The 13,768-nt window shown below is 37.3% G+C and overlaps 2 protein-coding genes and 1 long non-coding RNA gene across 9 annotated transcripts in view; 1 reads left to right on the forward strand and 2 right to left on the reverse strand.

The window, feature by feature from the left end:
• Positions 1-2,199, reverse strand: part of LOC139181455 (uncharacterized) — a 225,858-nt gene extending 223,659 nt beyond the window's left edge. The window contains exon 1 of one of the 2 annotated variants that reach the window (XR_011565403.1): positions 1,880-2,199. This is a non-coding gene — a long non-coding RNA (uncharacterized lncRNA). The remainder of the gene's footprint in view (positions 1-1,879) is intronic. The other variant, XR_011565404.1, reaches the window with a different exon arrangement.
• Positions 1-13,768, forward strand: part of FAM133A (family with sequence similarity 133 member A) — an 82,343-nt gene that overhangs the window by 29,854 nt on the left and 38,721 nt on the right. For 3 of the 6 annotated variants that reach the window (XR_011565402.1, XM_070784953.1, XM_070784948.1), the window contains exon 2: positions 3,171-3,240. The gene's annotated coding sequence lies outside the window, so the exon portion shown is untranslated. The other 3 variants (XM_070784951.1, XM_070784952.1, XM_070784950.1) reach the window with 3 other exon arrangements.
• NAP1L3 (nucleosome assembly protein 1 like 3) lies at positions 314-1,881 on the reverse strand. Its single transcript, XM_070784080.1, is given in 3 exon segments — positions 314-1,291; positions 1,294-1,333; positions 1,335-1,881. Coding segments are annotated over 3 exon segments (1,494 nt in total). The 5' UTR covers positions 1,811-1,881.

A 13,768-nucleotide genomic window follows, 5' to 3' on the forward strand; every position in this document is an offset into this window, starting at 1 on the left:
GGAAAAAAAACACTTGCATTGATATTTCAGGAACTTTGTTTTATTTCAAGAAAATATTGTCTTAGTTAACAATTCTGATAGTTTTCACAGCTATATTGTAATAGGAACACAACAAAAAATTTCACAAAAATTAAAACTTTGTAGCACCAAACAACATGCTTTAGATAACTGACAGCAAGTTACATGTTTTGAAGAATATTACACAACAACAGGCTAGATAGAATAAACTGAGATTTAAGACAATTTAAGACAATATTTTAGGCTACCAAGAAAGTACAAAAACTCAAGACTATGAGGAATACTAGTGTTGAGATTACAGGGAAGGTTTTTTCAAGGCTATATAAACCTGTTTCACTTCTGCTTGAAATTTGAGATTCCTGAAAATTCTTTCATGCAGCCTCTTATATTTTTGTTATTTCCTGTTTCCATAATCTTTACCAAAATCATAGGCACCGTTGACTTCTCCTGTATAGTAATAGATTGATTTCAGGATGACGTTATCATGTAAAGTTTGACCAATTTCAAAATCTTCATCAAGGATTGCATCTTCTCGTGGTTCAAGCTTTCCGATAGTAGGAATCTCAGGAGGGCTAAAGATATTGAAGAATTCTGCATTAGGAACCACTCTTAGCTGGGTTTCAACTTGTCCAGTAGCTGCTGTGTGACTTTGGGTGGTTGTCACTGTGACATCCTTTCCTCTTCTCCAATCTATCTTACAGCCTTTGCCATCTTGGATTTCCCAGCCCCAAGAGAAGAAGGGATCATTGCTATCTGGCTTTGACTTTATTATATATCTCTTGGTTAGCACCTCAGTCTTGAAGTATGGATTGGGTAGAAAGCAAAATTCAAATGTGTAACTTACAGGCCTGCTGGGTTTTGAAAACGTCAGGCTAACATCGGACAGGAAGTTCAGAATGGGCTCATCATACTTCTGAATCATGGGCCCCAGCTTGTCAACATTCTTGAACACAGTCAGTCAGTAGTCGGGAATGCCTTTAGGATCTTCTCTTTTAGGCTTTCCTTTGCAAGCCCTTTTAAGAGCTCTTTCTTTAGGCGTGACCTCAGGAACTCTTTTTGGTGCCTCTTTTCCTGGAGTCCTCGTCTTAGCCTCTGCTGCTTTAGTCTGCCCTTTATCTTCTGCCTTTGTCTGGAGGGCTTCTTTTGGATCTTCTTTTACTTCAGGACTGGCCTCAAGAGCATCTTTGGATTCTGCTTTTTCTTCAGTCTTTGCTTCGGAATTTTCTTTTGGTGTTACATATTCTTCACCCTTGACCTCAGTTTTGCTTCCAGGTCATCCTCTTCTTCCTCACCCTCTAAAGCAGGCATCTCACTAGTCTTCCTGCATCTCTTCATCGCTGCTGAATACCTCATCCTCCAAATTCCATTCACATTCTTCTTCCGTGGGCTCATATTCTGCGTTGATGATTTGAAATCGCCGGTTGTACAGAGGCCTATTGAGTTCGGCATATTTTCGTTCGAGATCGTGAATTGCCTCTAAGAATAGGGCGTCTACCTTGTCACATTCGTCTTGAATATTTCTGAGAGCCTGCACACGATTTCTAACTGCCCGAGGCAGCTGATCCACGAAACTTCTACCTGACGGAGCCCGCCACACACTTCTGGAGGGCCCAGGTACATTTATACTTCTATAGAAGGGGCTGCGGCCACTGCTGCTTCTGCAACTACTGCTGCTGCTAGAACTGCTGCTGTCAGATTCGTCCCCAGAATCGCTAGACGAGATAGCTACCATCTCTCCATCCACCCCCTGGGCGGCAGGTTCCGAGACCCTGTTAGGATCCGCTTCTGCCATTCTGCAAGTCTGCAAACCTCTTAGGGTGGTCACTACCGCGTGCCCAGAGATGGGTAGAAAATGACTCACGGATGCTTGGGTGGTGGCGGCGGAAGCCGGGGCTGAGGAGGTGGCAGCGGTGAAGGCAGCAGGAGCGCTGGGCGGGGCGCGGCTGGGCCGAGGTGATTACACCAGAGGTGGCAGCGGCAGCGGAGGCCTGGGCGAAAGTGGTGGAGGCAAGGAAGGCCTCTCTGAGCTGCAGCTGCGGCTGAGGTGTGACGCAGCTGAATGTCGCATTGCGAGAGCCCGAGATCTCTTCGCTGCTTACATCTTGAGCCCCCTCCCCTCGCAGTCAGACCTCCAGTTCATTTAGTTCCCAGTGTGCCTTTAGCTCGCACCTCATTTGCTGGGCAAACTTGATTGACCTTGATTGACAATGCCTCAGCCCAATAAGTGCGCAAGCACACCACCGCCTCTAGGCTCCGCCTTCCTTTCCAGCCGCTCCTTGGTTGCTGAGGCAGACACCACTGAAGACGTTTTTTTCCCCTTAAAGTTCTATCGATTTATAATTTCAAAAAAAAAAAAAAAAAGCTTAGATATGAGGTAAAAATACTAGTCATGGTTCCTAACAAAGGAAGAGGAGTATCCTCCCATCCGCTTATCCTTAATTCCCGTTTGGTTTGTCAGGGGCCTCGTGACAAAAAGCTGTTTTTAAAAAATTGGAAGAAAATGCTCCAAATGGCATCATTGGATAGTATGATTATGGATTTTTTTTTTAATTCTCTTTCTTTTATCTGAATGTCTTAAGAGCATGTAGTTTTACACTGGGGAAAAAGTGGGAGTCGTTTATTGGCGAAGGGGGGAGGGGCTAGAAAGCAGGCATATTGAATTCCACGTAGCAGCTTTAATAAGTGCTGTCTGTGATGTTTGGCAAGCCTGGTTTATATCCGTCTACAATGTTTGCGAACCCATGTTACCGTGAGTCAGTTACACCATTTTTACTGTATTTCTCTTTTTAAGCTGACATATAATAGACCCCATCCTTGCTGGTGATTTGCCACGTAGTCCTTCTCCATGCTTTTAACAACCTTGTAGTCGGGCATTCAAATGTTAGGTAGTATTATTTAAAAGCAGATGATTTGTTCTATACTTTCGTGCAGCAGCTTTTAATTTCACGAATAGCAGGATGGGAGGGGGAATCTGTGCTGATGAAACTGCATCCTCTGTCAGGGTGTACTTTACAATGTCATCTGCCACCAGTTTCCTTCTAACATTGTAAAATTCTAGCCATACTGAAGTATGATTTACAGGTCCAGTAATAGATGAATAAATTTTTGCAAAATGAAGTTTAAAAACAGGTATATGTTATTCTTATTTACAGGATTCTTTTCTGCAACAGAACGACTCCCTTGGTACAACCAAAAAGACCAGTGTTTACTTTTCATTGAAAGGTAAGGAACATATTTAGCCCATTTTTATGAATGACAAGAATTACCTATCTATATTTGAATAAAAATTCACAAGATGTAGTCTTTTAATTGGAAGATATATTGTTAGTTCCATGGAAGCAGAAAAATCCACAGAGGTGATTTGGAATACTAATGTAGAAAATAACCTAATTAATCACATTCACTTTTCTATACTTGCTCATAGACTACAAGTAACAAATTAAAATATAAAATATGATGAATTATTCATTTCAAATGAGGAAAAGTATTAAAGTTAGATTAATCCTTATCTTTCCTTTTTATTACAGAATTTGTGCTTATTTAGTTGTATTTTTTTTTAAATTAGGAAACACTTTTATTTCTATTTTGTAAATGAATTTACTTTTATTATTTATTCCTGATTGTCAAAGTATGTAAGCATTGTAAGGAAAAATACAGCATAGAGAATTTCAATGATAATACAAACACAATCTTAATCAAATGATAACCACTGTTAGAATTTTGATACATTTTCTTCCAGAATTTTCTTTGTAAATATATACAAATGTGTTTACATATGATGTTTTATCTATGTGACATATTGTGTTTTGTAATCTGCTCATTTATCAATTAATTGTGACTATACTTTCACAGTAAATGGTTGAACATCTCATTTTTAAATAGATGCATATTCCATGGAAATATTTCCCTTAATTTAACCAGATTCCTATTGTACTGCAGCTACTTATACTACCTCTCTACTTGTACACATATTTTTCCTGTTACAAAATAGTTATCTCGGAAACCTACGCTATGCACTTTTAAAAATTAGCCATATGATGAATTCCTAGAAATGAGAGTCCTGAAATAAACTGCCTGTTCATTTTACTCTTTGATACATAGTGCAAAACTTCTCTCCAGAAAAAATTATCACAATTTGCAATTACACCAACAATGCATCAGTTCATTAGTCATTCAACTATTATATTTCTGTGCCTGCCATTTGCTAGGCACATGTGGTAGAGGATGATGATATAATGCTGACTAAAACTTACTGTGTGCATATCCTTTCATTTTTATAATTTTAATTAAAATATATACTATGGAAACAATGATGTAAATCAATGAAGCTATGCTGTAAATATTGTTCTACAAATTATTATTTTCCCTTAAAATGATGGACATATTTTGTTAATGAAGGAACTTATATTTTATAGTACTTTAATGGTTTAATATACATGTTAAGTTTTGTACCAACAAGAATTAGTATTTTGAAGTGAGCAATGAGTTTGGGATTCAGACTTTTTAATGTATTTTTATTAGCTAGTTAATATTTTGAGTATCACTTATTTGATAATCTTTCTATCTCACACTTATTTGAAGTGCCACCTTCACTATATTAACTAAATCATTTGGTTCTATTTCTGAATTCTGTTTTCTGATCCATTCTCCATAAAGTTAGTTAAAGTGTTAGGTGCTCAGTCACGTCTGACTCTTTGTGACCCCATGGACTGTAGTGTGCCAGGGTCTCCTGTCCATGGAATTCTCCAGGCAAGAAATACTGGAGTGGGTAGCCATTACCTTCTCCAGAGGATCTTCCCCACCCAGGGATCAAACCTAGGTCTCCTGCACTGTAGGCAGATTCTTTACTATCTGAGCCACCAGGAAAGCCTGATCCAATCTCCATAATTTATCTGTAAATAACTAAGGAGGCAGTTTTTAAAATAACTTTATATTTTCTAGAAATAATATGGATTGAAGAAAGTCAGTATGTTGAATTCCAAAAAATAAATTTAAAATAACTCAAAACATGCTGATAGTCACCATTCACATTTTAATAAACATCTCTAAGTTAATTTCTTATTATTATGCATTTGTATTTCTTTGATTAGTGGTAAAATTGAATATCTTTTTCATATGTTTATCGTCCACTTGGGAATTGCTTATTCATTTCCTTTGTTTTTATGCTGAATTGAGAAAAAACGAATCAGTGGTTGAAATCCTAATGGTGAAATAATTTTGGCCTTGATTTAAGACAACTGTGACTCTTTTAGAAAATACCTCTCTTCTAATTTATGATATTGGATAAATAAGGCTCAACCACAGCTTTCATTCTAAAATTACCTACTTAGAGCATTGTTTACATGCTTTTCAAGCATTAGTTTCTTAATCACTCATGCCAATACAGAAAAATTTGGAATGGAACAGGGAGAGTAAAAAGAGAAAAAATACTTGTGAAAAAAACCTCATACAAAGATAATATATTAATGAGCTATGCTGGTTTATGATTGGAAGTACCCCCACACACACCAAGCCATAGATTTTAGGTGCCTTTTTCTAACAATGGTCTATTTTTGATGTGCATGCACTACTTTAGGTATCTCAAGACACACTTACTTCTGTAGCTTATTTTCGTCTATTAGTTAATTTTATAATGGCAGGTCCCTAAAAGAAAATAAATATTGTATTCATATAATGAATTTAATTTATGTATAATACCATATTTTTTTCTATTTTAAGTATTAGTGCTAATATATAGTATGCTATTTTTCTTCATAAGGCTATCTGTAAATTCAATTCAGTTCAGTCCAGTCGCTCAGTCGTGTCCAACTCTTTGCGACCCCATGAATTGTAGCACGCCAGGCCTCCCTGTCCATCACCAACTCCCTGAGTTCACTCAAACTCATGTCCATTGAGTTGGTGAAACCATCCAGCCATCTAATCCTCTGTCATCCGCTTCTCCTCCTGGCCCCAATCCCTGCCAGCATCAGAGTCTTTTCCAATGAGTCAACTCTTCACATGAGGTGGCCAAAGTACTGGAGTTTCAGCTTCAGCATCAGTCCTTCCAAAGAAAACCCAGGACTGATCTCCTTTAGGATGGACTGATTGGATCTCCTTGCAGTCCAAAGGACTCTCAAGAGTCTTCTCCAACACCACAGTTCAAAAGCATCAATTCTTTGGCACTCAGCTTTCTTCACAGTCCAACTCTCACATCCATAAAAGACCACTGGATAAACCATAGCCTTGACTAGACGGACCTTTGTTGCCAAAGTAATAGCTCTGCTTTTCAATATGCTATCTAGGTTGGTCATAACTTTCCTTTGAAGGAGCAAGTGTCTTTTAATTTCATGGCGGCAGTCACCATCTGCAGTGATTTTGGAGCCCAGAAAAATAAAGTCTGACACTGTTTCCACTGTTTCCCCATCTATTTCCCATGAAGTGATGGGACCAGATGCCATGATCTTTGTTTTCTGAATGTTGAGCTTTAAGCCAATTTTTTCACTCTCCTCTTTCAGTTTCATCAAGAGGCTTTTTTAGTTCCTCTTCACTTTCTGCCATAAGGGTGGTGTCATCTGCATATATGAGGTTTTTGATATTTCTCCCAGCAATCTTGATTCCAGCTTGTGCTTCTTCCAGCCTAGCGTTTCTCATGATGTACTCTGCATATAAGTTAAATAAGCAGGGTGACAATATACAGCCTTAGCATACTCCTTTTCCTTTTTGGAACTAGTCTGTTATTCCATGTCCAGTTCTAACTGTTGCTTCCTGACCTGCATATAGGTTTCTCAAGAGGCAGATCAGGTGGTCTGGTATTCCCATCTCTTGAAGAATTTTCCAGTTTATTGTGATCCACACAGTCAAAGGCTTTGGCATAGTCAATAAAACAGAAATAGTTGTTACTTGTATAGTAATATGATCTCTGTTCCATTGTTATATGATATTCTTTTGCTGGGTTAAATGTTCATAGTTCTACATGAGATGGTTAACACAGAATCTACTTCAGGTTGAACATGACTCTTGGACATCTGTTTATACCTTCCCTGTTATAATATACACAATTCTACCACCACCCCTGCCATACAAACACAATACACAATAAAAACTGCTCTAGCATTATCTTTTGTTGTAGATGTTTAAGAAGCCAAGCATTGCAAATTCATTTATTTTTGGACTTACTGGTTTTTTTTCTTAGTTCTTCTAGACAGATTTTTTCTGAGTAAAAAAATTAGTTCTTTTTAAAACAATTTTACTCAAGTACAGTTGACCCTGCAACAACAGTTTTGAGCTGCATGGACCCATGCATATTTTTCAATAAATATCACAGTACTACACAAGCCACAGTTAGTTGAACCCCAGGATGCAAAGCTGTGGATACTATGGCACACACTAAAGCTATACACGAGATTTTTGACTGCACAGAGGATCAGCACCCCTATCCTCAGAGTTGTTCAAGGAACTATAAAAGATATACAATCATACGTAAAGTGTTCATTTGCTAATTTTTAAAATTTATTTATTTTAATTGGAGGCTAATTACTTTACTATATTGTAGTTGTTTTGTCATACATTGACATGAATCAACCATGGGTGTACATGTATTTCCATCATGTAGCCCCCTCCCATATCCCTCCCCATCCCATCCCTCTGGGTCATCCCAGTGCACCAGCCCTGAGCACCATGTCTCCTGCATTGAACCTGGACTGGCGATCTGTTTCATATATGATAATATACATGTTTCAGTGCTATTCTCTCAAATCATCCCACCCTCACCTTCTCCCACAGAGTCCAAAACACTGTTCTATACATCTGTGTCTCTTTTGCTGTCTCACATCTAGGGTTATTGTTACCATTTTTCTAAATTCCATATATATGTGTTAGTATACTGTATTGGTATTTTTCTTTCTGGCTTACTTCACTCTGTATAATAGGCTCCAGTTTCATGCACCTCATTAGAACTGATTCAAATGTATTATTTTTAATGGCTGAGTAATATTCCATTGTCTATATGTACCACAGCTTTTTTATCCATTCTTCTGCTGATGGATATCTAGGTTGCTTCCATGTCCTGGCTACTATAAATAGTGCTGCAATGAACATTGGGGTACATGTGTCTCTTTCAATTCTGGTTTGCTCGGTGTGTATGCCCAGCAGTGGGTTTGCTGGGTCATATGGCAGTTCTATTTCAAGTTTTTTTAAGGAATCTCCACACTGTTCTCCATATTGGCTTTACTAGTGTGCGTTCCCACCAACAGTGTAAGAGGGTTCCCTTTTCTCCACACCCTCTCCAGCATTTATCACTTGTAGACTTTTGGATCGCAGCCATTCTGACTGGGGTAAAATGGTACCTCATTGTGGTTTTGATTGCTATTTCTCTAATAATGAATGATGTTGAGCATCTTTTCATGTGTTTACTAGCCATCTGTATGTCTTCTTTGGAGGAATGTCTGTTTATTTCTTTGGCCCATTTTTTAATTGGGTCGATTATTTTTCAGGAATTGAGGTGCAGGTGTTGCTTGTATATTTTTGAGATTAATTCTTTGTGAGTTGCTTCATTTGCTATTATTTTCTCCCATTCTGAAGGCTGTTTTTTCACCTTGTTTATACTTTCCCTCGTTGTGAAAAAGTTTTTAAGTTTAATTAGGTCCCATGTGTTTATTTTTGCTTTGATTTCCACTACTCTGAGAGGTGGGTCATAGAGAACCCTGCTCTGATTTATGTCAGAGAGTGTTTTGCCTGTGTTTTCCTCTAGGAGTTTTATGGACTCTGATCTTACGTTTAGATCTTTAATCGATTTTGAGTTTGTTTTTGTGTATGGTGTTAGAGAATGTTCTAGTTTCATTCGTTCACAAGTGGTTGACCAGTTTTCCCAGCACCACTTGTTATGATATTGTCTTTTCTCCATTTTGAACATGATATATTTCTCCATCTATTTGTGTCCTCTATGGTTTCTTTCATCAGTGTTTTATAGTTTTCTGTATATAGGTATTTTGTTTCTTTAGGTAGATATATTCCTAAGTGTTTTATTCTTTTCATTGCAATGGTGAATGAAATTGTTTCCTTAATTTCTCTTTCTGTTTTCTCATTTTTAGTGTATAGGAATACAAAGGATTTCTGCATGTTAATTTTATATCCTGAAACTTTACTATATTCATTGATTAGCTCTAGTAATTTTCTGGTGAAGTCTTTAGGGTTTTATATGTAGAGGATCATGTCATCTGCAAACAGTGAGGGTTATACTTCTTTTCAAATCTGTATTCCTTTTATTTCTTTTTCTGCTCTGATTGCTATGGCCACAACTTCCAAAACTATGTTGAATAGTAATGGTGAGAGTGAGAACCCTTGTCTTGTTCCTGACTTTAGGGGAAATGCTTTCAATTTTTCACCATTGAGGATAATGTTTGCTGTGGGATTGTCACATATAGCTTTTATTATGTTGAGGTATGTTCCTTCTTGAATTTAAACAATGAGCACATATTATTTTTATAACTAAAAAGAAAAAAAAATTGCAGTGACAATGAATAACATTGTTTAAATGAAATTTGCATTGTATTTTATTAGTCAAACAAGGTTTATACAAAGAGCTTGAGTACTGTCCCAATTATTGCTTTTGCAAAATAAGAAGTAGCTTTTGCTTGAGCCACGCTCATATAGCCTGATCTGTATACATTTCTTTCATTCAAATCGTTTCCATTCAACTTATTTCAAAACTCATATCCTATTGACTTGTACAGCTGTTTTTTTAGTTTATTTTTTATTGAAGGATAATTGCTTTACAGAATTTTGTTGTTTTCTGTCAAACTTCAACATGATTCAGCCATAGGTATACATATATCCCCTCCCTTTTGAACTTCCCTCCCATCTCCCTACCCATCCCACCCCTCTAGGTTGAAACAGAGCCCCTGTTTGAGTTTCATGAGCTATAGAACAAATTCCTGTTGGTTATCTATTTTATATATTGTAATGTAAGTTTCCATGTTACTCTTCTCATACATTTCACGCTCTCCTCTCTTCTCCCCATGTACAGCTATTTTTAATGCAGAAAAGGATTCTTGCTTCTAGAGGCTCAGGTTGCCTGGAAAGTGAAGACCATGAGTAGACTAACCATTCTTCTGAGCCATTTATTTTTAACTTTGTGGGGAAAACTTAGGCCAACCCTTACAAATAACTGTTTGGATTTTGTGACATCCTTTCCTTCCTGTGGCTTTCTGATGATTTGAAAGAATTTAAAGCCATAAAATATTGCTTGATCATAAAATTACTAGACAAAGTGCATTTTTTTTCTACAAGTGATGTATATATACTTTAACTACAAATGATATGAATTTGCTTCTAAGTTTATAATATGCTTACTATGAGATTCTGTTTAATTCAGTAAAAAGACATATGCTTACTGTATTGAAATTTAAAACCACAGAACCAAAGTCATTATACAATAGTATAAACTGATAGGATGCACATTTTAGAGATATAGCTATGACAACTGATAAAGTATTCTATTTACTATTCCCTTCTGTACTCTCATGCATTCTGTGATTTCATTGTTTCAGACCACTGTTATTTTCCATCTGAGTCATTTACCTCATCCTTGTCATCTATCTCCCTACCTCAAGCTCTCTTCCTTCCCTTCTAGCCTATATTCTATTGTGAAGCTAACCCTTCTAAAATGCCGTTTTCATCATATTCTACCCTTCTTGAAACTCTGCAGTGAATCTTCATTGAAAGGCAGAGTGGTAAAGGGAAAAAAAGAAACAACAGTTTTGAAGTCAGACAAACTTGGGTTTGAGTCTTGGTAAATAATTTTTTAGAATTAGATTAGAGTCAATCATACACATATTTACCAGTTGCTAGTATGGCCTTGGAATGTTACTTAATCTCACCAATCCACATTCTCTTTATCAATGAAAAGTGGAAAATAATACATAACTAATTCGTAACAGTGAATTAAAATGTTAGTTGCTCAGTCATGTTCAACTCTTTGGAACCCCATGGACGGTAGCTCGCCAGACTCCCCTGTCCATGGAATGCTCCAGGCAAGGATACTAGAGTGGAGATCCATTCCCTTCTCCAGGGAATCTTCCTGACCCAGGGATCGAGCCCAGGTCTCCTGTTTGGCAGGCGGATTCTTCACCATCTGAGCCATGAGGAAAGCCCAACTAATTCCTAATAATAATATGTCACTTAGGACTTTTCAGTTACAAGCAATATAAAACAACTCTGGCTGTTTGACTCAAAATTTAATTCATTGGAAAATAACGAGGTCTCACAGAATCTGTTGAAGACTGGTGAGTCAGGTCTGGAAACAGGCAGGAACTGAAGTATCTCTGGATACCTAGGAAGGCAAAAACACAGGACCTCATAACCAAAGTAGTCTAATCATGGTTTAGGATAAGATAAACTGAAACTTCAGTCACTGTCAATTTAATTGTTTGCCCTTTCACTACAATAGGGTAAGGCTTCTAGTTATAGTCCCATTAGATTCTTCTCAAGAGAAAATCAGAGTATTAGGAGAATGAGGAAATGGATGCCCAGTATCCAACATGCAACAATTGCCAGCTATGTATGTATGTATGTAAACCACCAGTCACATATTAAGTGCTCAGTAAATGGCTATTTTAAAAGAATTATGTCTGGAAAACTAAATTAGACCTCCATGGCTGTTCAATTTCTGACCTTAATCAACTTTTTAAACTTAATTTTCTCCCCAATCCTCTACATAAACCTTGAATTCTAATTTCTTTCCTTCTCACTTAGTCCATTTTTACTGCCTGAAATATTCTCAACCTCTCTATGTTTTAAATAAAAAGAAACATTTTATCTCTTTAAAGACCCAGTTTAGCTCTTTTTCTGATCCCAGAATCACTGATTTTGTTTCCTCATTTCTCTTAATCATGCATTGCTTCTTGACATCTTTTCTGAATGGTAGTCTTGTATCGCTAAATCTTCACTTGCACAGCTGGATTATACATGCCTTCATAAGAGAGATTATGTATCATATATTTATTTGCTTCCTTGATGACAGTGAACCCAGTGCCTTACACATAGTAGGTGCTCATAAACTTAGGATAAATGAATGCAAGAATGTGAATTATTAATTTAAATTGAAACATCCATTTAATGATCACCTTCTCTATACTTAGCACTGTGATGATTGTTTTGAGAATGTAGGGGAAAAAAAAAACATTGAAAGTTGCCTTTGTAGGTCACAGTTTAATTTACTAGCAAAAAAATAAAAGCATGAATTATCAAAAGTGCAATTATATTAATAAGTAAAACGTATCATAATGAGATGTTATATATTGGTACTAAGGGTATGAGAAGATACAAAAAGCAGTAATAACATAGTTATGGAAAATTTGAGAAGGAAGTCTTATTGAGGTAGAGAAGTGGAGTTAGCAGAAAGTTTTTGTTATTCAGTTGCTCAGTCATGTCCGACTCTGCGACTCCATAGGCTGTAGTACACCAGGCTTCCCTGTCCTTCACCATCTCTTGGAGCTTGCTCAGACTCCTGTCCATTGAGTCAGTGATGCCATCTAACCATCCCAACCTCTGTCATCCCCTTCTCCTCCTGCCTTCAATCTTTCCCAGGATCAGAATATTTTCCAATGATTGACTCCACATCAGGTGGCCAAAGTATTGGAGTTTCAGCCTCAGCATCAGTCCTTCCAATGAATATTCAGGACTGATTTCCTTTAGGATGGATTGGTTGGATCTCCTTGCTGTCCAAGGGACTCTCAAGAGTCTTCTCTGGCACCACAGTTCAAAAGCATCAATTCTTCAGCACTTAGCCCTCTTTATGGTCCAACTCAAGCATCCATACATGACTATTGGACTACTAGAAAAACCATAGCTTTGACTATATGGATCTTTGTCAGCAAAGTGATGTATTAGATTTTTCATATGCTGTCTAGGTTTGTCATAGCTTTTCTCCCAAGGAGCAAGCATCTTTTAATTTCATTGCTGTAGTCATCATCTACAGTGATTTTGGAGCCCAAGAAAATAAAGTCTGTCACTATTTTCATTGTTTCCCCATACTGGCCATGAAGTGGTGGGACTAGATACCATGATCTTAGCTTTTTGAATGTTGAGTTTTAAGCCAGCTTTTTCATTCTCATATTTCACTTTCATCAAGAGGCTCTTTAGTTGCTCTCTGCTTTCTGCCATAAGGGTGGTGTCGTCTGCATAACAGGTTTTTGATGTTTCTCCCTGCATTCTTGATTCTAGCTTGTGCTTCATCCAGCTCAATATTTTGCATGATGTACACTTCATATAAATTAAATAAGCAGGGTGATAATACACAACCTTGACATATTCTTTCCCAATTTTGAACAGCCCATTGTTCCATGTCCAGTTCTAACTGTTGCTTCTTGACCTGCATGTAGGTTTCTCAGGAGGCAGGTATGGTGGTCTGGTATTCCCATCTCTTTAAGAGTTTTCCAGTTTGTTGTGATTCACACAATCAAAAGCTTTAGTGTAGTCAGTGAAGCAGAAGTAGATGTTTTTTCTGGAGTTTTCTTGCATTTTCTATGATCCAGTGGATGTTGGCAATTTTATCTCTTGTTCTTCTGCCTTTTCTAGATCCAGCTTGAACATCTGGAGTTCAGTTTGTGTACTGTTGAAGCCTTACTTTGAGAATTTTGAGCATTACTTTTCTAGTGTGTGAAATGAGTGCATTTTTGCATTAGTTTGTACATTGTTCAGCATTGCCTTTCTTCCTAGCAGGAAGTAGTCAGAAACATAACTGGATATATGAAACCAGAACTGGGAAAAGTAT

This window comes from Bos indicus, chromosome X (assembly GCF_029378745.1).
Source record: "Bos indicus isolate NIAB-ARS_2022 breed Sahiwal x Tharparkar chromosome X, NIAB-ARS_B.indTharparkar_mat_pri_1.0, whole genome shotgun sequence".
In the NCBI taxonomy this organism is placed as follows: domain Eukaryota; kingdom Metazoa; phylum Chordata; class Mammalia; order Artiodactyla; family Bovidae; genus Bos; species Bos indicus.